At 50.6% G+C, this 20,975-nt stretch overlaps 6 protein-coding genes across 6 annotated transcripts; 3 read left to right on the top strand and 3 right to left on the bottom strand.

Moving 5' to 3' along the window:
* Positions 1–802: 802 nt before the first annotated feature.
* BDQ94DRAFT_84211 (major facilitator superfamily domain-containing protein) lies at positions 803–3,112 on the top strand. The gene is made up of 4 exons (XM_026776662.1): positions 803–1,113; positions 1,184–1,454; positions 1,519–1,855; positions 1,913–3,112. The coding sequence occupies exons 1-4, from the start codon at positions 854–856 to the stop codon at positions 2,842–2,844; spliced, it is 1,800 nt and encodes a 599-aa protein (XP_026622552.1). The 5' UTR covers positions 803–853; the 3' UTR covers positions 2,845–3,112.
* A 794-nt stretch (positions 3,113–3,906) lies between these two features.
* BDQ94DRAFT_182297 (methyltransferase family protein) lies at positions 3,907–5,853 on the bottom strand (the record flags this gene model as incomplete). Its single annotated transcript, XM_026774108.1, has 3 exons — positions 3,907–4,468; positions 4,557–4,995; positions 5,146–5,853. The coding sequence occupies 3 exons, from the start codon at positions 5,851–5,853 to the stop codon at positions 4,074–4,076; spliced, it is 1,542 nt and encodes a 513-aa protein (XP_026622551.1). The 3' UTR covers positions 3,907–4,073.
* Positions 5,854–6,229: 376 nt separating this feature from the next.
* On the top strand, positions 6,230–7,158 carry BDQ94DRAFT_150455 (uncharacterized protein). The gene has a single exon (XM_026767584.1). It carries the CDS (start codon positions 6,322–6,324, stop codon positions 6,919–6,921), a length of 600 nt encoding a protein of 199 aa, XP_026622550.1. The 5' UTR covers positions 6,230–6,321; the 3' UTR covers positions 6,922–7,158.
* A 498-nt stretch (positions 7,159–7,656) lies between these two features.
* BDQ94DRAFT_150454 (putative histone acetyltransferase Spt10) lies at positions 7,657–10,021 on the bottom strand. Its single transcript, XM_026767583.1, has 3 exons — positions 9,948–10,021; positions 9,157–9,689; positions 7,657–9,009 (listed from the first exon to the last, which is right to left on the bottom strand). The coding sequence occupies exons 2-3, from the start codon at positions 9,652–9,654 to the stop codon at positions 7,933–7,935; spliced, it is 1,575 nt and encodes a 524-aa protein (XP_026622549.1). The 5' UTR covers positions 9,655–9,689; positions 9,948–10,021; the 3' UTR covers positions 7,657–7,932.
* A 316-nt stretch (positions 10,022–10,337) lies between these two features.
* On the top strand, positions 10,338–12,749 carry BDQ94DRAFT_84189 (DEAD/DEAH box helicase). Its single transcript, XM_026776661.1, has one exon. It carries the CDS (start codon positions 10,543–10,545, stop codon positions 12,580–12,582), a length of 2,040 nt encoding a protein of 679 aa, XP_026622548.1. The 5' UTR covers positions 10,338–10,542; the 3' UTR covers positions 12,583–12,749.
* A 3,107-nt stretch (positions 12,750–15,856) lies between these two features.
* Positions 15,857–19,971, bottom strand: BDQ94DRAFT_182295 (ABC transporter ATP-binding protein; the record flags this gene model as incomplete). The annotated part of the gene is made up of 2 exons (XM_026774107.1): positions 15,857–18,983; positions 19,038–19,971. 2 exons carry the CDS (start codon positions 19,969–19,971, stop codon positions 15,973–15,975), a joined length of 3,945 nt encoding a protein of 1,314 aa, XP_026622547.1. The 3' UTR covers positions 15,857–15,972.
* Positions 19,972–20,975: the final 1,004 nt, after the last annotated feature.

Here is a 20,975-nt window from a genome sequence, read left to right as displayed (position 1 = left end):
TCCAGGCGCGTTTTTTCCCGGTGGCCGCCAGGGGAAATTGGATTGTGTGATGAGAGTGGACCCGTTACCTAACATTTCCCGGTGACGGCTGTGACCATACGCAAAGCAGTATCGTACGGTTCATACAAGTATTCTTTTAGTATACATACCGCGAGTGGACACCAATTTGGGATGTTGACCCGATCCAGCATCATCAGACGACTCAGCTCGACCCGGATGTGGGTGCCTCCCCCCTCGACTTTAGAGGACTTGAAGCTATCGATCAGGTAAAAAGACGCAGAGATTACTGGTGCCTTGAGTGGATCGCAGAAAAACCTGCCAGTCATCCAGTGCCCGCTGCTCATCTCCGGGTGGAGATCACGGGTTTTTATCGTGCCTCATCGTGGCTTCCGGACAAGCACACGCTGCGAGTCAGCTAGTTAGAATGTGCGCCATAGCCAAACTAAATGCTGGCGCTAACAATCTCTGCACCTGTGCTAGGATAGTTACGTAGACCTTGTAGGGCATCCTCACCAGCCTACGACCCCCGATTGGTTCGATCAGATAGGGGAATGAGCAGGTCAGCGCCATCATCTGATTAGATTGGCTCGTCTCCAGGGATCCAGTGGTCTCCAGTTGCGCTCAAACCTCACCACTCTTCAATCCAAGATTTCAGATGCGGCCGCCGCAGCCGACTTCGGGGTTATCAATCAGTGCGTGGGCCTGTCAACACTAGTCCTCCGCCACTCGTTGCTAGCTGGGTTTGCCTGGGTATAAGGGCCAAGAAATCCCAGATTTCTTGTCCTTTTCTTGTCCTCCTTGGCTTTACCCGCTCGATCATCTCTTTGCCTTCTCGATTAGTCGGTCCATCACCATGGCCGTACTCGAAAAGTTTCGCGAGGCCTTTGGCCGTAACCCTTCTATTACCGAAGACTCCGGCAACAATGTTGCCATGAACACTGTCGAGGAAACCAAGCGGGATCCCATTGCTGATGAGGCAGTCCGTGGTCCTGAAGAGTCTGAGGAATCTGTTTCCGAGGATGCCTCTTCAACGCACCTCCAGACTGGTGTTCACGACGTCGAGGCCATCACCAAGTCCTGGTCCAAATGGTCCCTGATCGCCGTTTTCGCCAAGTATGTGGTCTCCTTTGGTATCTGTATTTCCATTATATCCTCGCTAACTCTTTTTCTTCTTCTCTATCAGCATCTGGCTCTTATACTTTGTAAACGCTTTTCAGTCCTCTATTCTTTACAATCTGCTCCCCTATGTCACCAGTTCCTGGGAGTCCCACTCCCTCCTGAACGTCATCTATGTGGTTGCCGACTGCATGTCGGCCGCCGTGTATATCCCTCTGGCCAAAATCATGGATGTGACTGGCCGTGCTGAAGGTTTCCTGACCATGGCTGTCTTTGCCACACTGGGACTGATTCTGATGGCCACCTGCCACAACCTTCCCACATTCTGTGCTGCCTATGTAAGTATTCTTTCACGAGTAATCAAGTGAAAATTCTACTCGTGCTGATCACCCCATTCACTAGGTATTCTACACCATTGGCTTCGGAGGAATGACCTACTGTGTGGATGTCATCACTGCTGATGCCTCCAAGCTGAAGAACCGGGGTCTGGCCTACGCCTTTACCTCCTCCCCTTATATCATTACGGCCTTTGCTGGTCCTAAGGCTTCGGATGACTTCCACCTTAGCTGGCGCTGGGGGTTTGGCATGTTCGCCATCATTTTTCCCGTCGTCGCTGCCCCTTTGTACTTCATCCTGAAGCATAACCTGAAGCGCGCGCAGCAGCAGGGTTTGGTCGCCCCCAACCGCGACACCCGCACCTGGTACCAGCTTGTCTGGTTTTACTTCATCGAGTTTGATAGTACGCGTTTATACCCCATACCTCCAGAATATCATCTTAATCTAACTTACCCTCCAGTTGTCGGTGTTCTCCTTTTCTCCACCGGTCTCTGTGTCTTCTTCCTTCCCTTCGATATTTCTTCTTACGCCCCCGACGGCTGGGCCTCGGGCTACATTATCGCAATGATCGTCGTCGGTGTCGTGATGCTAGTTATCTTCTGCCTGTACGAATGGTTCATCGCGCCCGTGCCGCTTTTCAAGTTCGGCTTCCTCTTCAACCGTACCGTTATCGGCGCCTGTCTCCTCGACGCCACCTACCAGCTCTCATACTACTGCTGGGACAACTACTTCACCTCTTTCCTGCAAGTTGTCAACGACTTGACCGTTGCCGAAGCAGGGTACGTCAGTGACACCTTCGATGTCGTCTCCGGTGTGCTGCTCCTTTTCGTTGGTTGGTTGATCAGCAAGACCGGCCGCTTCAAGTGGCTCCTCTACATCTCCGTGCCCTTGTACATCTTCGCTCAGGGTCTGATGATCTACTTCCGTCGCCCTAACCAATCCGTCGGCTACCTCGTCATGTGCCAGATCTTCATTTCCATCGGTGGTAGTATCTTCATCATTATCGAGCAGCTCGCTATTTTGGCCGCCGTCGACCACCAGCACGTCGCTGCTGCCCTGGCCCTCCTCAACGTTGTTGGTACAATCGGTGACGCTATCGGTGCCACCATCTCCGGCGCTATCTGGGATAACACCTTCGAGAAGGCGCTCATTCGCTACCTGCCTGAATCAGCCATGTCCAACCTCGAGAACATCTACGAGGACCTTGATACTCAGCTGAGTTACCCGACTGGTAGTGTTACCCGCATTGCCATCCAGCATGCCTATGGATATGCCCAGACGCGCATGTTGGCTGTTGGAACGGGACTCATGGCCCTCTCGTTCATCTGGATCGTTATGATCAAGAACATTAATGTTGCCAAGGTCAAGCAGGTCTCGGGTATGGTTTTCTAGACTATCGATCGCTGCGTGTACATACCATATACATACATATATCGGTTGAACAGAACTCTCATCCTGAATGCACCATACTACCTTGTCTTTGCTGATGAAGATAACGGTGTAGATGTGGGGCCGGTGCACATCACCGCCCATTTTTGTTGTTTATCTCGCTCATACCCATTTTCCCTTTCCATACCCCTGTGTGCCTGCTGGTGCATGGACATCTGCTTGATATATTCCCGCTACTTCGTATTGCATTAGTATAAAAGTTATACTCCACTAATTAATCATCTTTCATCATGATTTTCTCTTTGATGTAGATCTGTTTAGTTGACGGGATAGAAGGATTCAGTAAGAACAAGCAATCTTTAATCATGATTTCAACAACCACTCCAATTGATATGCATCCTACCACTTCACGTATTGGACAAGATATTGCTTTCGACTCTGGCCTCGATCCATTAAAATTCTCGTAGCTTGATTACCATATAGCCCGTCGAAACCATCGTCTACTCTACTATCACCATGGTGTTTCAACCGATATTAGTTCTGAGAATTCTGCAGGCAGTTTTGGTCTCACCGTACTGTTACATGCAGAATGTTTAGTCTACTGTGAAGAAAGGAAGAACGGAAAATCCGGTTCAAGACATATTGCGCAGCAAGCAATGCTATGGTTCGCAATCTGCTTGTAGCTACCCCTGGGGCGGACTTCTTCTGAAACATTGAACATATCTCGAATTTAGACATGACTTTCTTCTTGGATTCTCTGCTTCGTGGGAGTTTCTGTTCAGTGAGTTCCGTAGTGATTGGCTTGCTTGAATACACTTTTTCCTGCTTCTCTTCACTTTGACTTTGGTGCCATGTCTTTGGGGAACGAGAGGAAGAGTTGCATCCGTACGTATGGATTTCAAGTGTGGTGTCCTCGGTTATTATATTTGTGATGGCGGCAGTGCCTCCTAGGCTTGGTTCTTAATCTTGTGACTCATGCAATTGATGAAGTTTAGTTTTGGTTGGAAGCATTGGTGATTCCTGTGACTCTTGCCTTTAGTACTGTTGTTGATGCATAGTGATTAGGTCCATTTTTGGTTTGCATTGAATGGGTAGTTGAGGCCGTAGTAGTCTGAGTAAAATAGATAAGTGGATAGCTAGTCGGGCCAATCTGCATTGAATTAAGATATGTGGCAACTGGTAGATTAAATTCCCATCCCACGCTACAGATGTCGCCATCACTCAGGTATGAATCACCGCCAAATATTTCCCAACGCTGTCTCCAACCACAATTTCGTATACTGTTGATGCAACCAGACCACGTGCGATGGCATCGGCTCGCTCTCTGCCTTCCCCTTGCCCTGGAAAAACAGACTCTTGAGCCGAAACTCCGCAACTCCCTCTTGGGGCTTCACCTCCGTCGACATCTCAAACAAACCATCCGATTCCCGCACGTCCTTCTTCCGCGGCGAATCTCCGCACCGCACGACAATCCGCTCCGGTGTCTTTTCTACCACTTCGAAGTGATCTGTGATCAGCGTACCCACGTCGTATGTCGCGGCGCGTAGGTCCGCGCGCGTCCAGAGGTGAGAAGAGGTCTCGGGGCCTTCGTATTTCTTGGAGAGGTAGCGGCGTTGATAGGCATATCCTGTTTGTTTACCCATTCGATCAGGTAATTAGATGGTTTGTCCAATGTCTTGATTTTATAGTAGACTGGGTGGGTGAGTGTAACGCACCGAATCCACTCCACACACCGGCGCAAAATGCCTCAGTCAGCCGGCCTGGCTTTTCCAGCAAGGCGGGCTTAATGTCCTTGAGTGGTACGCGGCGCACACAGAGGTCATGGGTGGTGGGATTGTTGTTGGGATTGAGTTTCTGGTACAGCGGGTGCTGGAAGAGAGGGTCGCTTGTGGGCATCGGCACGAAGGTGTTGTGACGGACGGCTGCGAAGAAGAATGCCGTGGTGACGCCCGCACCGACGGCGGTGATCTTAGCAGCGCGCTTGAGGATACCCATAATACAGTTGGGGGTGCAATTGAATGATTGTCGGGGAGAGGGGGCAGGTGGGATGAGAGAAGGGAAAGAGGAGAGCTGAGCTTGAGGCGGAGGATGAAGAGGTGAGATCATCGGGATTGGCGGAGATGCGGAGTCGGAGGATCGGAGTTGTTCCGGTGGCTGGTCAATAGTTACAGTTAAGCTACGAACCTCAGGGATTTTTTAATATTCACAGTTCTTGACTTCAGTATACATATGTATGTATGTATGTATTTATATGTCACAGTGTATCTACTATATTAGATATGGGATGAATCTCGCTGTCCTCACATGCCATTCCTCCCAATCCCGCCCAAACTTGTCCCGCAACATCCCCTCCTCGTCTCGCACGCGCATCACCGTTGAATGGATCAACCCTGTTACTATCATCACCACTACACATCTTCCCCACCCAGATAGTCGTTCATGCATTGCTTCATCCATAGCACAGGCCATTGCACCGTCCCACCGCATTACCATTCCCAGGTATCCTGCTGCGAGGAGCCACAACCCCGTGTAACTCGGATGCTGTACCAATCGGTACAAACCCCCAGTTACTAGGGTATCTGGTTGCGCCAGCTGAAAGGTGAAGTTCCGACCTAGAAATTTGAATGCAGAGAGCCGAAGCAAGGCGCCCACGATGATGGAAAGGAGGCAGAATGTAGTTGTGACAGTCCAGGTGAAGAGATGCGGCGCGAGACTGGTTAGGTGGGGACAGATTGCTTGGAGGTACGCTCCATCGCTAGTTTCTGCCAGCTCCTTAGCATTGTGGTTGCTCCTGTCTATATAGAACAGCGCAAGAAGGGCGTGGTAGATAATGAAGGCTGTTTTGAGATGTACTGTGACGGTGGTGATCGGGCCAGCAATCAGACGGACGCGGTCTGGCGGCCCATTAACTCTAGAGCTGGGGGGAGGGTTTGGGGGTGTAAGACCACGGTAGGCGAGGTATCCAGCTGTTAAGAGGGATGCGGACAGTGAAATGGATGTTGGGGAGGGCATTATGGGCCTGGAGTTGCTGGACTGGTAAGGAGGTCAAATACTTATGCGGTGGATGTTGTACTGTTTGGCTGGTTGATCGAGGCGATCCACTTTCTGCCTGAGGTGTCTACATTGTCCTCATCTTTCTACATTGAGAGTCGAGGAAGACCTCAAGGGAGGCCTCGGTTTAGACCAGTAGGTTCAGAGAATCTAATGAAGTGCCTGGATACGGTAAATGTACCATGAGACGTCAGAGTATGAATGGCTGGACGGTGATGGACTGTATCACGTGAGCATATCTCATGGTTGACAATTGAAGGGTATCACCTGACTGCGCCATCGGTCTGGATCACCTGCCGTAAATTTCCTCCGCAATAATCGATCTACAACCACAACAATTGCACTCGCAATTGCGTCCTTAAAGGCCTGCTTGAGTCTGCCGACTTTTTCCATATAATATTTACCATCACACATTACCCGAAAGGTTGAATGGGACAACCCTTCATCAACAAAATGACCACACCACTTTCGACGGATGATCTTCAGTCACGCAGAGAAGCCGACTACGAGCGGTTCAAAACCGCCGCCGCATACACCTTTCTCATTGCATCGCCTGTTCTCATTGCTCTACCACCTAGAAAGCTCGATAACCTGACGGTCCTTCTCACCAGCGCTTTCTGTGTTTCGGCAAACCACCTCACCCGCGAACACACCGGGCGTAGTATCGTGGATCGGATCGAGGCCCGCATCTCAAGGAACCCTATTGCAGCATTGTCGGATCTACCAAGCCAACGGGCACAGGAGATACAGGCCAAGTTAAAGGCAGCGAGGGATGCACAGATCCGGGATGGATCAGCAGTTGGCGAGGAACTGGAGAGGCTGAAGGCTAGGCAAGCACAGGAGAAGCCGGCTTTAGAGAAAATCTGGATGGGCGGCGAGACGGAGGGGTGGAAGGAAAGAAGAATAAGGGAGGAACAGAAGGCCTTGGAGGAGGGGAAAGGATATGGTGACCTGATCAAGGAGCATATATGGGATGTATGGAATTGGGGCCAGAAGGAAGAAGGGAAGGAGCCGAAAGAGGGAAAGTAGTTGAGATTTGGAAAGTGAAAACCGTTTTGCAGGGCCTGTCAACGGCCTTTTCCTTTAGCGGGCTTGCATGATATAGGCGGCGTTGATGATATGGGCTGGGTTCACATGGTTTCTCGTTTTATGTAGTTATAGTTGTCCGTCCTACCTTATGTATAAAAGCTTTGTACATTAGTATATCATCGATCTGATTACCTCGTGTCATTCCTACCAGGTGAAAAGTTATGTCATATAATGCTGTCCAGCTGGTTCAGAAACAAAATGGCTGCAAATTCCTCAGACGGCAGGTTGACGACAGATCTGCTGTCACTCAGACATGATTGTGCCCTGGGCACGCATATGTTGCTTAGGTTGATATAACGCACCGGTCATCAATGAAGTGCATAGATCCACCAAGAACGACTTCAGTCGAAACTGGGATCTTCTTCTCTGTAGCACGAATCGCAAATCCGACTCCGTCCCTGGTATAATAAGAATGAATACGGGACTCCTGACCGTACGGTTATTCAGCGCGACAGCTTCCGCTCATAGGCCTTTGCTGCCCGAAAATGTCATTAAGCTTAACCGAGATTGAGATATGAAGATGTCCTTGGTCCTGCAAGCGATCACCAACGCTTCACCATATACTAGTAAAAGAACAAGAACTACATAGCATGTTCGATTAGAGGAGAGTATAGAAATGGAATATAGTAAATGCGCCGTGATATCTATACTTGACAAGCCAGGGAAGCGTAATTCATGGCATGGCGTCATCATTGTGATTGATTAACATATGATACATTCAACTATAATTATATTGCGCTTCGTAGACCCCGAAAATCATTTCATGCCTAATATGATGGCTCAGCATTCCGTAACGGACCAACACCTTCCAACCTTACCAACGCCTAAGAAGATGCATAAAAACCCTAATACAACCGAGAGTAGGTCCAGCAATGAAAGGACCTGAGAAAGAAATTGAGAGAGGGATAGTGACCGAAAATAAGGAAAAGTAAACGGAATAGGGAAAAAATCTCATGTAAAATCCAGGCCATCATCTGGCTGATCCACGTACTGGTACTTCGCCAGAATTTGCTCGTGATGGACGTCGTGAGCCTGAGAATGTACCAGCCCCAACACTTCTTGATGAAGCGCCGTGGACGGATCAGGATCGGTGGGATGATCAACCATCATATGGTAGTCATGAGCCGCATGATGGCGGACATCATTGTCAAAGCTTGATGCATGTAAACTATGTGCAGCGTGGGCATATGGATCAGTCATGGTATCGTGTGGATGAAATCGAGGGAGCTGCTGATGTATGTCGATAATTTGTGGGTCCAGCGGCAAACCCGTGTAATCGGTGATGGAATCCACTGATCCTTGCACTACTGAATGAGCGGTCACAAATGGGTTCGTATTGTGAGCATCCATGGCGGCGTGGTCCATCAGCGCATGCGCACTCATAGGATCGCTGGACGCCATGTCAGCATCAGCTTCCGGCAAGTCAGCCTCGTCAATTCCCAGATCATCGTCATCATCTTCAGGGGTACCCTCATGCATAACCCCATTGATTATCGGAGGTTTAAGGATCTCTTTACACTGTGGACAGTCCCGGATCACCCGACTGACCGTTTCTTTAATCCGCACCCAATGGTATTTGACTGCAATGGCAGCTGTGGTCTTGTTGATGCCTGCATGCTGCTGCATATGCATCTCCCGGGCAATGTCGTACTGCTGCTGCGGGTCGGATACAACCTCCTTGTCTTTTAGCATCAATTTCTCACCGTCCCCATCTTTACCTCCAATTAACTTGTAGTGGGTAGCTGCACTCCGAAGCCGACTTTTCTCAGCCCGGTCAGCCCCCCTGGGGTATTTGGAATGCTTGAGATAGTACCGGATCTTGTCAAACCGATCTTGTGTGACAGAATCTTCCCCTTCCGGGCCTAGATCCCGGCCGTAGATGATAGCATCTACGTACTGACCAGGATTGGAAATGAGCCGACCGCCCCCCGGGACCCTGCCAATCCGCTTAAACCCCAGAGCATCCCACAGGCGGCAAGATGCCACGTTACTCTCATAGACCAGGTTAAAGACCGCATATGTGTACCCCTGGTGAATGTTAGCCGGATGTCTACAAGGTAAAGAACCTTCAACGTTGAGGTAGGGTAAGCAGTGGCTAAGGGGAGTACTAAGTGGTTATGATAGGAAACGAGGATAGTGGTATGAGTAAAGATTACTGGTATCTGGTATACTAACCATCTTAGGAGCCCATTCGAGATAGCCTTCCCCCATTAGTCGACCTACACCTTTGTTTCGGGCGGCGTCGGTGACCAGAAACATGCCATTGCAGACGTGACTACTACGACCGGGATAATTGGGTCGGATATTGAAGCTGCCCAAGCAGATCTTGGACCAATTGGCGCGGTTCCGACCTAGTGCTTGAACCTCTTGCACACTCTTGATGTCCCCCATAAGCATGATGGCGCCAAAATTGGAGAACCAATACGGCCCAAACTGCTCCAAGGGGATGGGATCAATCATGGCATAGGTATCACCACCTTCGATTTCCTTATTTAACTGATCGGATAGATAAGCTAATAAAGAGCGAGGGATCGCATCCGCTGAAGTGAAGGGGACCAAGGTGGCGACCGTGACTCGATCCCTGAGTATGACCTGTCGCGGCACGATGTCAAGGGGCAACTCCTTCTCCGTGGGGACGACCGTGGTCATCAAGTCCCCGTGAACGGCCGGCATGATGAGACCGTGAGCCAGATACACCAGTCACGAGACTGCATGTTAGTGTTAGTTGGGTTACCAGCACAGTCCATCATTGCGATAATGATTGTGAGAGTGGGCAGTAAAGTGAACAGATGGGATGGCTTCAACCCGGAGAACCATATATAGGGGGGGAGGTGTGAGGTGTCGATCCCGCCTGGGGTGAGCGTTGAGAGCTGGGTAAACACGGGGGTAGGGTTGGTGGGAAAGCAGCGAGAATTACCGGAAAAGGCAGTAGGGGGGCAAAACTGGGCTGGAATAGAAGCACTGACCGATTTTAGGGTGTCTAGGGGGGAATATAATTAGTTCGTTAAGGGCACTTGGCTGGCGTGCAAGTGCTGGGTGGGAGCACTTCAAGGACCGCTGAGTATTCTCGAGTCCGGAATGGGTTGAACGCAGATGAGAAATTGTCGTCCCGCTTGCTCCCTGCTGACTCATCACACGGTCCCTCGCCGCCCGGGAAAATCAACAAATTCTGCCGGATTATGTGAGGGCGGTAAGCCGGAGGGGGGACAAAGAAAATTACTAGAACGATCGAGGGAATGAAGGAAGGCTTTAGGATGGAGTACTCCATACATATGTCATACTAGATAGGTATATAGTACACTATATACGGACCGATACGGAATTTCTCTATCGCCTGTGGGTCTTATTCCCGGAAGTGTACGTAAAAAATATCGTCACATGATCTAGAGAGAGATAGCCTCAGTCTTCTTCCTGGCTCAACCGATCATCATTTAAGGTATCTCAAGCTTCTTCGGAACAATGACCTTCCGAATACCGATCAGCTTCCCATCACAACACGTTCATCGAACTGGAAGTCACTCGCACGCCTCTCACGGACTGATCCTGCTTCATGGCATCTGAATGGATTGCATTCGCCAGAAACTGGGGAGATATCCCGTTTCCAGCGTCCTGAGGGCTTTTAGAGGCCCGCGGTGGTCCCTTACGTCGATTCATTATCCGCACCTGCGCTTCCGCTCTACAGTCACATCCGCCGCCCTTCCCTCAGCAATTACAGCCCCAGAAACCCCTCCGCTGATCGTTCTCCGCGACTACCAAGAAGAATGCATTCAGTCTGTGCTGGATCATCTGGCACAAGGTCACAAACGTCTAGGTATTTCGCTTGCCACAGGAGCGGGGAAGACGGTCATCTTCACCCAATTAATCGGACGAATACCGCCGCGGAATGGTGTCCATGACAAGACCCTTATTCTGGTTCACCGAAGGGAGCTAGTAGAGCAAGCTGCCCGACACTGTCGCCTTGCCTATCCCGATCGAGCTGTGGAGATTGAGATGGGGAATAGTGTCGCGTCTGGGTCTGGGGATATCATCATTGCTTCCATACGGAGTCTCACCTCCAAGGATAGGATCTCCAAATTTGATCCCAGACGTTTCAAGCTTGTCTTGGTGGATGAGGCACACCACATTGTTGCACCGACGTACCGCGTTGCTCTCGAACATTTTGGCCTCAGTAACCCGTCGCCGGACTCGCCAGCTCTCGTCGGGGTCTCTGCCACGTTCTCACGCTTCGATGGACTCAAACTGGGTGCCGCAATCGACCATATAGTGTACCATAAGGACTACATGGATATGATTGACGAAAAATGGCTGTCCAATGCCATTTTTACCACTGTTCGGTCAGAAGCAAATCTCTCACGCGTTAAGAAGGACAAATTCGGTGATTTCGCTATCAGCTCGCTCTCGGAAGCCGTCAATACCACGAGAACTAATGATATCACTGTACGCGCATGGCTGGCTAACGCACACGGTCGAAAGTCTACACTGGTATTTTGTGTCGACGTTGAACATACTAGACAGCTTACTGAGGCGTTCCGCGCACTGGGCATTGACGCTCGATATATCACGGCGGGAACTCCGAGGGATGTGCGCGATGAGCAGCTGCGTGCTTTCCGGAACCAGGAGTATCCCGTGCTTCTCAATTGTGGCTTATTTACAGAAGGTACAGATATTCCCAATATTGACTGCGTCCTCCTGGCACGTCCGACACGGTCTCGAAATCTTCTTATACAGATGATCGGACGAGGCTTACGGCTGCACCCGGGGAAGAACGACTGCCATATAATTGACATGGTGGCTACCCTGGACACTGGTGTCATTTCTACCCCCACACTCTTCGGCCTACACCCAGATGAGCTTCTAGAAAGCGCGAGGGCAAAAAATTTAAGAGAAAAGAAGGAGGATGCCGCAACGGATGCCGAAGGCCGCACCGATTATCCGCCAGAGACAAACACATCTGCCGAAGAACCCGACACAACCGATGATATCAAACTCACCTTCACCAAGTACGATACCATCTACGACCTCATTCATGATATGAAGTCTGAGAAACACATCCGCTCCCTCAGTCGCTACGCCTGGGTCCGCGTAGATGAGGACAAATATACACTGTCTGACTCAACAGGATGGATCACCCTTGAAAAGACTAGAAACATATCTAACAAGGGAAAAGAAAGTGACCCGCCCGCTACATATACCGTCCACCATGTGATGAAGTTCAAGTCTGCTACTGAAAATACCCAGTACACTCGGCCACGTTTGATCGCTACGGCCATGGACTTTGAATCCACAGTCCGTGCTGCTGATACCTTCGCAGCCTCTGAATTCGACGAACGTTACATCTCCACCCGGCAGCCCTGGCGTCAGCATCCAGCCACTGCAGCACAGGTGACGATGCTGAATAAAGCTAAGATTCGGAATGGGCGGATTGCGCCTGGGGATTTGACACGGGGCCAGGCCGCAGACCTGATTACGAAGCTGAAGTTTGGTGGGAAGAAGCGGTTCGCGAGCAGGCAGAAAAAACGACGGGCTGCCGATGAGAAAGCACAGGAGTTGGCCGAACTCCGGAGACGCGAAGAGGTGAGAGTGGGACCTGTAGAGGGATGAGTGCTGCAGCCTCAGTCTCAGTGAAGTACAGAATACAAGACAACCCTGACATCTGCCTCTTCGACCTTCAAAGCGCCCATACCGCACACTCTTCTTCGTCGCCACACCCCGTTAAAGAGACTAGGCGAACCGTGGGTACTTGCGGGCTTCTAAGCCTAAGTACACGATAGCAAATAAATGCGGCAGTGAGCAACACGCCGACATGGCCCCGGCGGCTACCTCCAGTCAGGATTTCTGCATCATCCGATCAGCCATATCGACACACTGGGGACCGCGGTTGGCGCAGAACATCAAAGTCCCTTTCTGACGTAGGATAAGTCAGTTGCAATGCCACTAGTGTGGGGAACACCTGGCTAGAGTAGCAGCATCGTCTTCAATTAGCAAATGTTTCCTGGGATGGAGCATATGCACCAGGCCGCGTTGCGGACTTCTAGCTTCTTTCTCAATCCCACCGGAAATCCCACTACAAAATCTTCTGCAACTCCATTACCCCTACGCCTGTATCACATCGTAAATCATTTAACAGTAGCCCTCTGTATCTAAGATCCTTGTGCTTCTTTGGTAACATATCTTGCGGTTGCTTAACCCTCACGATCGATGAACCTTTCTTCGACTCGCTCGGAACCCATTATATTAACTGTTTTTGTTGTATCTCATGGAGTCATTGACTGATTCTGCTGTTGCAGCCTCCTCCCTTGGACCCGGTCATTCTTCCTTCCAACCCTCGCAACAGCGGTCTTCGTAGCCCCGATTAATGAGATCAGCTCAATTTTCGAAGCTTTGGGACATGCAGTCTATGAATTTCCCCCGGATTACGCCTAAATAATCACTAGTTTACGGAGCACTGTTGCACATTCTATACCCATACCACACATGCCTCCGTTTCAAGACGACTCTTAGTCGCGGAATCCCAGCAGAAGCCAGAGGAGAATGGCGCGGCCAAACATCATTGATAAATAAGTGAAAGGTCTCATAATGCAGAAATGGTTATGACTGCTCAGCCAGTTATCGCGACTAACCAGTGAATTCTCGTGATTCTTCTCCCTTTGTGGATCAAGATAGCAACGAAGTTAACATAGTATATATATAGTATCATGATATACATGTGATATTTCTAATTTTCCAGCCCCTCTACAGCTGCTTATATCATTCATATAAGGCAATTTTGGATCTCCATATTAAGATCTAGACAACTTACTCATGCTGCTTCCGGTGACTGGCCTATCATGTAGGCAGAAAAGAAGCGCAGCGAATAAGCAATGTACCATGTTAGATGTGTACAGTCTGATTAAGGAGGCATGGCTGGTGAAAAGAAATACAAGCCTACGTTTACAGGCCCGCGTTGATTTTCCTCAGAATGCGGTGTTCGTACCGGTGAACTGACTTGAAAATGCATTTGTCCGATGGCCGCTTCCGAATGCCCACCGTGGGCGCGATAAAATCTACTGGTCCGAGAGCGGGAAACATGTGACTAGGAGAAAGTTATCTGATCCGAGATAAGTTGCTTGGCAGGATCAGATTCTTAGCGAGGACCAAGCTGGTCCTTGGGTAAGAGGTAGGAAATTGCTCGGATGAATAAAATGAGTCATGGAATTGACTAGGTTACTTCTTTTGTTTTTTCTTTTTATTGCTTCTTTAGGCAGGGGTTTTGGGATGATGAGGATGCTGGTGGGGTCAATCAGATAACTGAGTGAGACACGCTTGTTTTAGACGGAGATGTGGGTGGGTATACGGTAAGCGGGTGGAACCGATACCGTCGATTACACCATGATTCAATACAGGTATTAGACGGCACATGGTGTACCCTAATGCACTTACCGTGTTCTTGGCCAAGCTGCCGCCGGACAGGAGAATTTTATGGGAGGAAAGAAAGATGCATGATTGATACACTAGGTGTAATGATGGTCTGTTTTTCCCAGCTTTCACTAGATGGGAGGGTATTTCACACAGCGGCAATCCTTATGTGCACGCCAAATGATCTATCAATCGATATATTTGGGTGGGATGATATCAAGCAAGGGACATAGGATTGTAAAATGTTAATCAATTCAGCCAGTGTTGTTGCGTTGCAGTACACTGTCCGCCAGCTCCGGCTACACTCCAGCTACCCTGCATACTAAGCTCGAACCTTGTTGCATGCAAGACCACCCCGAAGGGAAAGCCACGTGCAAGGCGACTAGATTCCGATTGTGGTGTAGGCCCAATGCTCTTCAGAGTCCAAACTCAAGTTCCAGGTTTCAGCAGATTTCCTCAATTTACAGACAATCAGATTAGATTAGATACTCAAGTGGTAACTCTGGATCGGGCTAGACAGCGCGATTATCATACGACTCGGACTATGGAGTATGGTGGCAAGAACTCAAAAACAGTCCAACCCTGTTCCTAACAATATATTGGCAGGAGAAAGAAAAAGTCTAGCAGAACTCGCTTGCAGCTCCCTGCACCAGCAAGCTGTACCCTCCCCCAAAAAATCCTATTGGTCGGCGATATGCATCTCCCATGGCTCAGAGAATCGATTCTTATGAGAGATTAATTACGACTATCCTCTCCGTAGCTTCTCATGATTTATAAAGAAACTAACCAGTTCTGGATACCTTGGCCGGACAATTTCTTGGTAGTGGGTTGTCCTGCAGCTATCAGATCTGATTAGTCTTATCAATCAATATCCCCACTTGTCATTTACTAGTGTTGTTACTAGCCGCATACTCTCTTACTAGTGCAAACATGGCCTTTACACACAACAAACGACCTATTTATCCATGCGCCCACATTCAGCTGATTGATAGTCTCTCGGGTCGGTCTTTTCCGACGCATCTGCAGAGTATAGCTGCCTGACTAGCACTAGCCATGGCGAGGCACTGGAACAGCCCAAGACTCTGGTCTCGGAAATACTTGATTCCGGTGATACAAGCGCTTCCAACTAATAACTATACCAAGGCTATTTATGACAAATTAATGGATATAGCAAGAAAAAGACCGAGAACAAGGCAGTGAAGGATAGGTGGACGTTGATATTTTACTCGTTGGCACTTCAAATCTAGATATCCGGCTAATACGCCGTTGTCTGCGAGGCGGTTGTTGATGGCCTATGGTCAGGGGAGCTTTCGTTCATGGCAGATGACTACATCTGTGAGTTCTTTTCTATAATAGTGAAATATGGGAGACGTGAAACTGCAACTCTGCCACCCATGCAGAGGCTTTACGTACTTATTAGTTTCTATTGAGACAGACCATAACACGGTCAGAAGTCTTTAGTCAATATCAGAGAACAAACACTTCCAATGCCAGACTGCATTTTTTGCAAACGAATTGTAACTGAATGGTATATACAAATATGCAAGCGATCTATTTATTAAAGTCTATTAATTGACGGAAAGAATAACCATAGGTTTACTCCACGGTTTGATGCAACACATTCTCCCTATAACTCGCCGATCGCTCCATAAGCTCCTCATGTGTTCCGCGATCGACACAAACGCCTGCTTCAATCAAACAGATGACATCCGCCTTGCGAATGGTCCTCAGTCGATGCGCAATTGCCACGACTGTGATACCCTTCGCTGCTCTCTCCAGGCCCTCCTCCAACAACCGCTCACTCTCTGCATCCAAAGCACTCGTAGACTCATCCAGAATTAACAACCGAGGCTTGCGCACCAAGGCCCGCGCAATCGACAACCGCTGCTTCTGTCCACCCGAGAATTGGTTCCCATTCGGTCCACACATTGTTTCGTATCCATCTGGCAGTGCCATGATAGTATCGTGGATGTTAGCTAGCTTGCAGGCAGCTTCAATCTCCTCCTGCGTCGCAGTGTGGTTCGGGGGTGCACCGAGCCCGATGTTGAAGGCGATAGTGCCTTCAAAGAGAACACTTTCTTGAGGAACAAGGGAGATGGTGTCGCGGAAGCTAGGGGGTCGGTTCTTCAGGTCTGTGTGGTCGATGGCGATGCTGCCGGATTGCGGGGTGTAGAGGCGTTCGATGAGGGAGATGATGGTAGACTTTCCGGCTCCGGAGGGGCCAACTAGGGCGAAGAATTTACCAGGCTGGATGTCGAGAGTGAGGCCTTTGAGGACTTGGATGTCTGGTCGGGCGGGATAGGCGAAGTGCACGTCACGGAGCTGGATGCTGGCGGGGGTGGTGGGCTTGGGTTCAATAGTGGTGGAAGCTTCAGGATCGGAGGAAGAATTGCTATGGTCTGGCACCCGGCCTTGCATCTTGTCGGAACCGATCTCAATCAGTCCTAGGATGCGAGCCATAGCGGCACGCGCGCTGGACAGTTCTGGAGCCAGTGCAAACATCTGACTCCAGAGTAGGGCGCTGACCAGCAGGGAAAACACCACGATCAGGAACTGTGTCTGCGTGTATGTGCCTTCGATAATCTGCTTCGCACCCCACCAGTAGGCGAGCGCATTGACGAGGTTGCCCAGGAAGTAAGTCATAGCCTGCCAGAGACTGGCTTGCAGAGTTACTACGAGGGTCTCCATGCGGGGCCCCTTCAGGGAGGCGCGGTAGGTTTGCAGGATATCCTGCTGGATAGACAGGGAGGAGACGGTCTTGATGGAGGTGATTGCCTCCACGCCAATGTCCACCGACTTGGTGTAGGCATTCTCGTGCTTCTCCTCAAATTTGCCGAGCACAAGCAGCTCCATGAGACCAGCACCAAGGAGCAGCGGCACCAGGGCCAGACAGACAAGCGCAATCTTCCAGGCAATGATGTGCGTGAGAATAATGGCAGCGATGAGGTTGACGGTGATGGAGAAGAGCGTGCCGATGACCGAGCCGCTCAGTCCAGCCAGGGCGTTGCCATCGCGTGTAATGTACGACAGCAGAAGGGCAGGGCTGCGTCCATTTGACTGGTGCCAATGCAGGTCTTGCTCGAACAGCGAGCGGAATGAAAGGACACGAACAGTGTAAACGATCTTCTCGGACACCCAACCGAAGCCGGACCAGCTGACCACGTTGGCGAAGAACTCAATGATAGCGAGGATAAAGAACATCAGTCCGTAGAAGTCACCGCGGTTGCTGATACTGGAGGCACTCTTGCAGGGATTCAGGCTGCCGACGGTGTTACCAAAAATAACAGCCTCACCAGAAAAGGCTCCACCGACGATACTGGATCCAATCAAGGCGAGGAAAACATATAGGAGGTGTGGCCGCAATGCAGGGGCATATCCCTTAGCCAGTGCCCACAGTGACTTTTTGGGAGTCTCCGGCTCTTCCTCTTCGGCAGCCTCATTGCCGGCTGGGGTTTCGGTTTCCGAGACCTTGGTCTCCTCCGTCTTCTCGAGGGTGTCCAGGGTGAGACTGGCCTTTTCATTCTCAGCTTCCGTCAGCGAGGTGTCATCAGATTTGCTGATACTGTCCACGCTTGCGGAGGCGTCAGTCTTGGCGGACGCGGTTCCCAGCGTCTGTAATTTGACTAGGTCGAAATATGCGCCCTCCTTGGCCATTAGCTCAGCGTGGGTCCCTTGCTCCAAGATTCTGCCCTTAGACATGACGATGATGTTGTCCGCGCTGGTGATGGTTGACAGTCGGTGAGCAATCGTGATCATGGTTCTGCCACTGGCAATGCCGGCGATGGCCCGCTGGATGCGCTGTTCACTCCGGGAGTCCAACGACGCCGTGGCTTCGTCTAAAATGAGGACAGCAGGGTCTTTGACCAGGGCTCGAGCTAGTGATACACGTTGCTTCTGACCACCGCTGATAAGACGTCCGCTAGATCCAACCATGGTACCGTATCCATGTTGCAATGCTGAAATGAAGGTATCCGCATCAGCCAATTTCGCAGCGTGACAGGCCATCTTGACAACCTCGACAATTTCTGCGCCGCGTTTCTCGGCGGCAGCCATAAGATCCTGGCCCTCCCGGACCTCGCGGGCAACTTCAGTCAGGTCGGAGCTCATCAGGGCCATCTTCAGGCGTTCATGATCCGGGTTACTTGAATTCATCAGGCCGTGGGCAATGTTCTCCAGCAGGGAACGATCGAGCAGGGAGGGCTCTTGCTGCACCAGACTGAGGTAGCTGCGCAGGTCGCGGACATTGACTTCACGCAGGTCGTGACCATCAAAGAGAATTTTTCCGTCTACCGGATCATACAACCGAGTAACAAGGCCAGCGATGGTAGATTTACCGCTTCCTGACAACCCGACAAGAGCCGTGTGTTTGTTTGCAGGAATAGAGAGACTGATGTTGTCGAGAACGGTGACCTCAGGGCGTGACGGATACTGAAAGGTGACATTCTGGAACTCAAAGCCGCCCTCCGCTTGTGAGACACGGATGCCTGACTCGCCGGTGCTATCAATTTGGGGTTCGCGATCGAGATCTTCGCGCAGTTTCTCGTACGAAGCAGTAGCAGCGACGAACAAGTGGAGAAAGGGCGCGACCTGACTAAGTAGCAGAGTAGCTATACATATGATTAGCATTGGCTAAGGAAACAGCACAGGCTACATCAACTCACCCTCGATTAAGACAAAGATGACAGTAAAAGTAGCACCGACAGTGACACCTGCTGTGCCATCTCTGACTGAATCGGCGATACGGTGACTTCCTTTCCAGAAAGCCAGACCGTTGGCCGAATAGGCGATGAAGTACAAAACACCAGACTGGATACCCACAGCGGTAGCCTTCTTCAGACCCTGCGTTTCAGATGACTTGAGCGCACCAGCGAACTTTTTCTCCAGGCGGGCATTGGCGCCGAAGGCCTGCACTACGACGATGTTCGACAGGGCCTCAGAAGCAATGGATGCTGCACTGGCGGCATAGTCCGACATGAGCCCAGAGTACTTTTCGATATAATGACTGCCCACGAAGGACATCAGAAGGTAGGCCGGAATCAAAGAAAGCAGAATGGCAGCCAGCTCCCAATCCTTGATGAAAGACACAATGTACGCTGTGACGAAGAACGAGAAACTTGCCAGGGTGATGCCGACTTTCTCTGAGGTGCCCGAACGAATGGTCTGAATATCGCTGCTCAGTCGCGAGGCTACCTCACCAGGAGGCAGGTTATCGAAGAAGGAAGGTTCCTGACGGAGGAGATTCTTCAGGTAGCGTTCACGCAGGCGCTGGGCTAGACGAGCGCCGTACAGGGTCCAGCACGTGAGGTGGCCATAGATGAGGACGAACTGGGCGATTGCCAGGTAGACGATCAGGAGGATCTCGTGGTTGATGCTGTTGGAGTCGGAGGAGGTGTCACCTCCGCCGTTTTCTTCGGTGCAGGTCACGTCGTTGAAGTTGTCGAGGAGCTGACCGAAGACAATGGCGATGATGGGAAAGGGGACACCCGAACCGATAGCAAACACGATGGCGGAGAGCAAGGTACCCAAATCGTACTTGGAGGGGTTACCGGCCAGCAGCAGGCGGGGATAGCCCGCCAGCTTGGTGAAGAATGCCATGGCGACGAGGTTCGATGGTCGGGGAAGCCTGGACAGCAGCAGAAATTCTGGCCGGCGCCGCGGTTGATTTATTGCTTCGACGACGCGGCGTTGTCAGTGCGTCATGGACGAACAAGGCCGCTTTTCGGCTGCCAGAATACTGGAGGGGGTTCCACAGTGGACCAGCTTCAGTTCGAGAAAAACTCAACCAGGGGTCCTGCAGACGTCCGAATGGAGGAGGGGATCATCTGCGCCATCGGGGTGGGCTAGATAGATACTACGTACTGAAAATCTAGTCTAGGGGAGAAGAAGGCCCCGATTAGAGGCCGGTCTCGTTACGTTACTCAACTGGGATTGCAGACATCTTGTGGCCAAGGCTACCATTCTATGGGCAGATTAACAGTGGAAATAGGAGTGGAGAGGGAGAGAGAAAGAGAGAGACGCAGAGAGAGGGGAGGGAGGGGGCGATGGCCACAATGAGCCAGCTGGTGGGCATCAAATCAATCCACTTAAGACACGATACTTACCAGACGATGTAAATACGGGGGTGACAGACGGTAAGAATACATTGGTGGATCCTGTAACAGAACATAGAGTGTAAGATACACCAGTACTTACGCCATAGGAAGTTGCCTGGGAAAAGTGTTAGGTAATTTGGGGGTGATGCAGGCTGAGCATTTAGCCCGTCACTCTCCACCCGGAAAGAAAAAGTGCAGTGGAGGATGTACCGTACGGTCTTGAAAGATGGCTATCTATCTAGGGTTAGATCCTGCAGGGGGTGTGGGACCCTCGCTTCCTTTGGTCCCGCAAAACAGAAAAACAAAACTTTCCGGTATTTCTCCCCGAAGAAGGGAAAAAAGAAGAAGACTGCAGCTTGGCGCTCCACGATGTTGCGCGCGCGATCGGCCGATTCCAACGGTGGCTCGCGTCCATCCTTGATCACCAGGCACCGTTTGCATCACATTCCCAGCCGGGGCTGAAATATAACATGGTTCGCCCACTACATTGACCATTTGTGGTTGATA

This window comes from Aspergillus welwitschiae (genome assembly GCF_003344945.1).
Source record: "Aspergillus welwitschiae strain CBS 139.54b unplaced genomic scaffold BDQ94scaffold_36, whole genome shotgun sequence".
NCBI classification, from domain to species: Eukaryota; Fungi; Ascomycota; class Eurotiomycetes; order Eurotiales; family Aspergillaceae; genus Aspergillus; species Aspergillus welwitschiae.
The sequence above is the reverse complement of the archived record's forward strand: the minus strand, read 5'-3'. Positions and strand labels throughout refer to the sequence as shown.

What these genes read in the sequence shown, in the direction of transcription:
- BDQ94DRAFT_84211 (XM_026776662.1), top strand. Translation starts at nt 854, where the DNA reads ATGGCCGTACTCGAAAAGTTTCGCGAGGCCTTTGGCCGTAACCCTTCT. An exon ending in CTGATCGCCGTTTTCGCCAA is followed by an intron (nt 1,114 to 1,183) that starts GTATGTGGTCTC and finishes CTTCTCTATCAG; the next exon opens with CATCTGGCTCTTATACTTTG. An exon ending in TTACTTCATCGAGTTTGATA is followed by an intron (nt 1,856 to 1,912) that starts GTACGCGTTTAT and finishes CTTACCCTCCAG; the next exon opens with TTGTCGGTGTTCTCCTTTTC.
- BDQ94DRAFT_150455 (XM_026767584.1), top strand. Translation starts at nt 6,322, where the DNA reads ATGGGACAACCCTTCATCAACAAAATGACCACACCACTTTCGACGGAT.
- BDQ94DRAFT_150454 (XM_026767583.1), bottom strand. Translation starts at nt 9,654, where the DNA reads ATGCCGGCCGTTCACGGGGACTTGATGACCACGGTCGTCCCCACGGAG. An exon ending in TCGAATGGGCTCCTAAGATG is followed by an intron (nt 9,010 to 9,156) that starts GTTAGTATACCA and finishes AACATTCACCAG; the next exon opens with GGGTACACATATGCGGTCTT.
- BDQ94DRAFT_84189 (XM_026776661.1), top strand. Translation starts at nt 10,543, where the DNA reads ATGGATTGCATTCGCCAGAAACTGGGGAGATATCCCGTTTCCAGCGTC.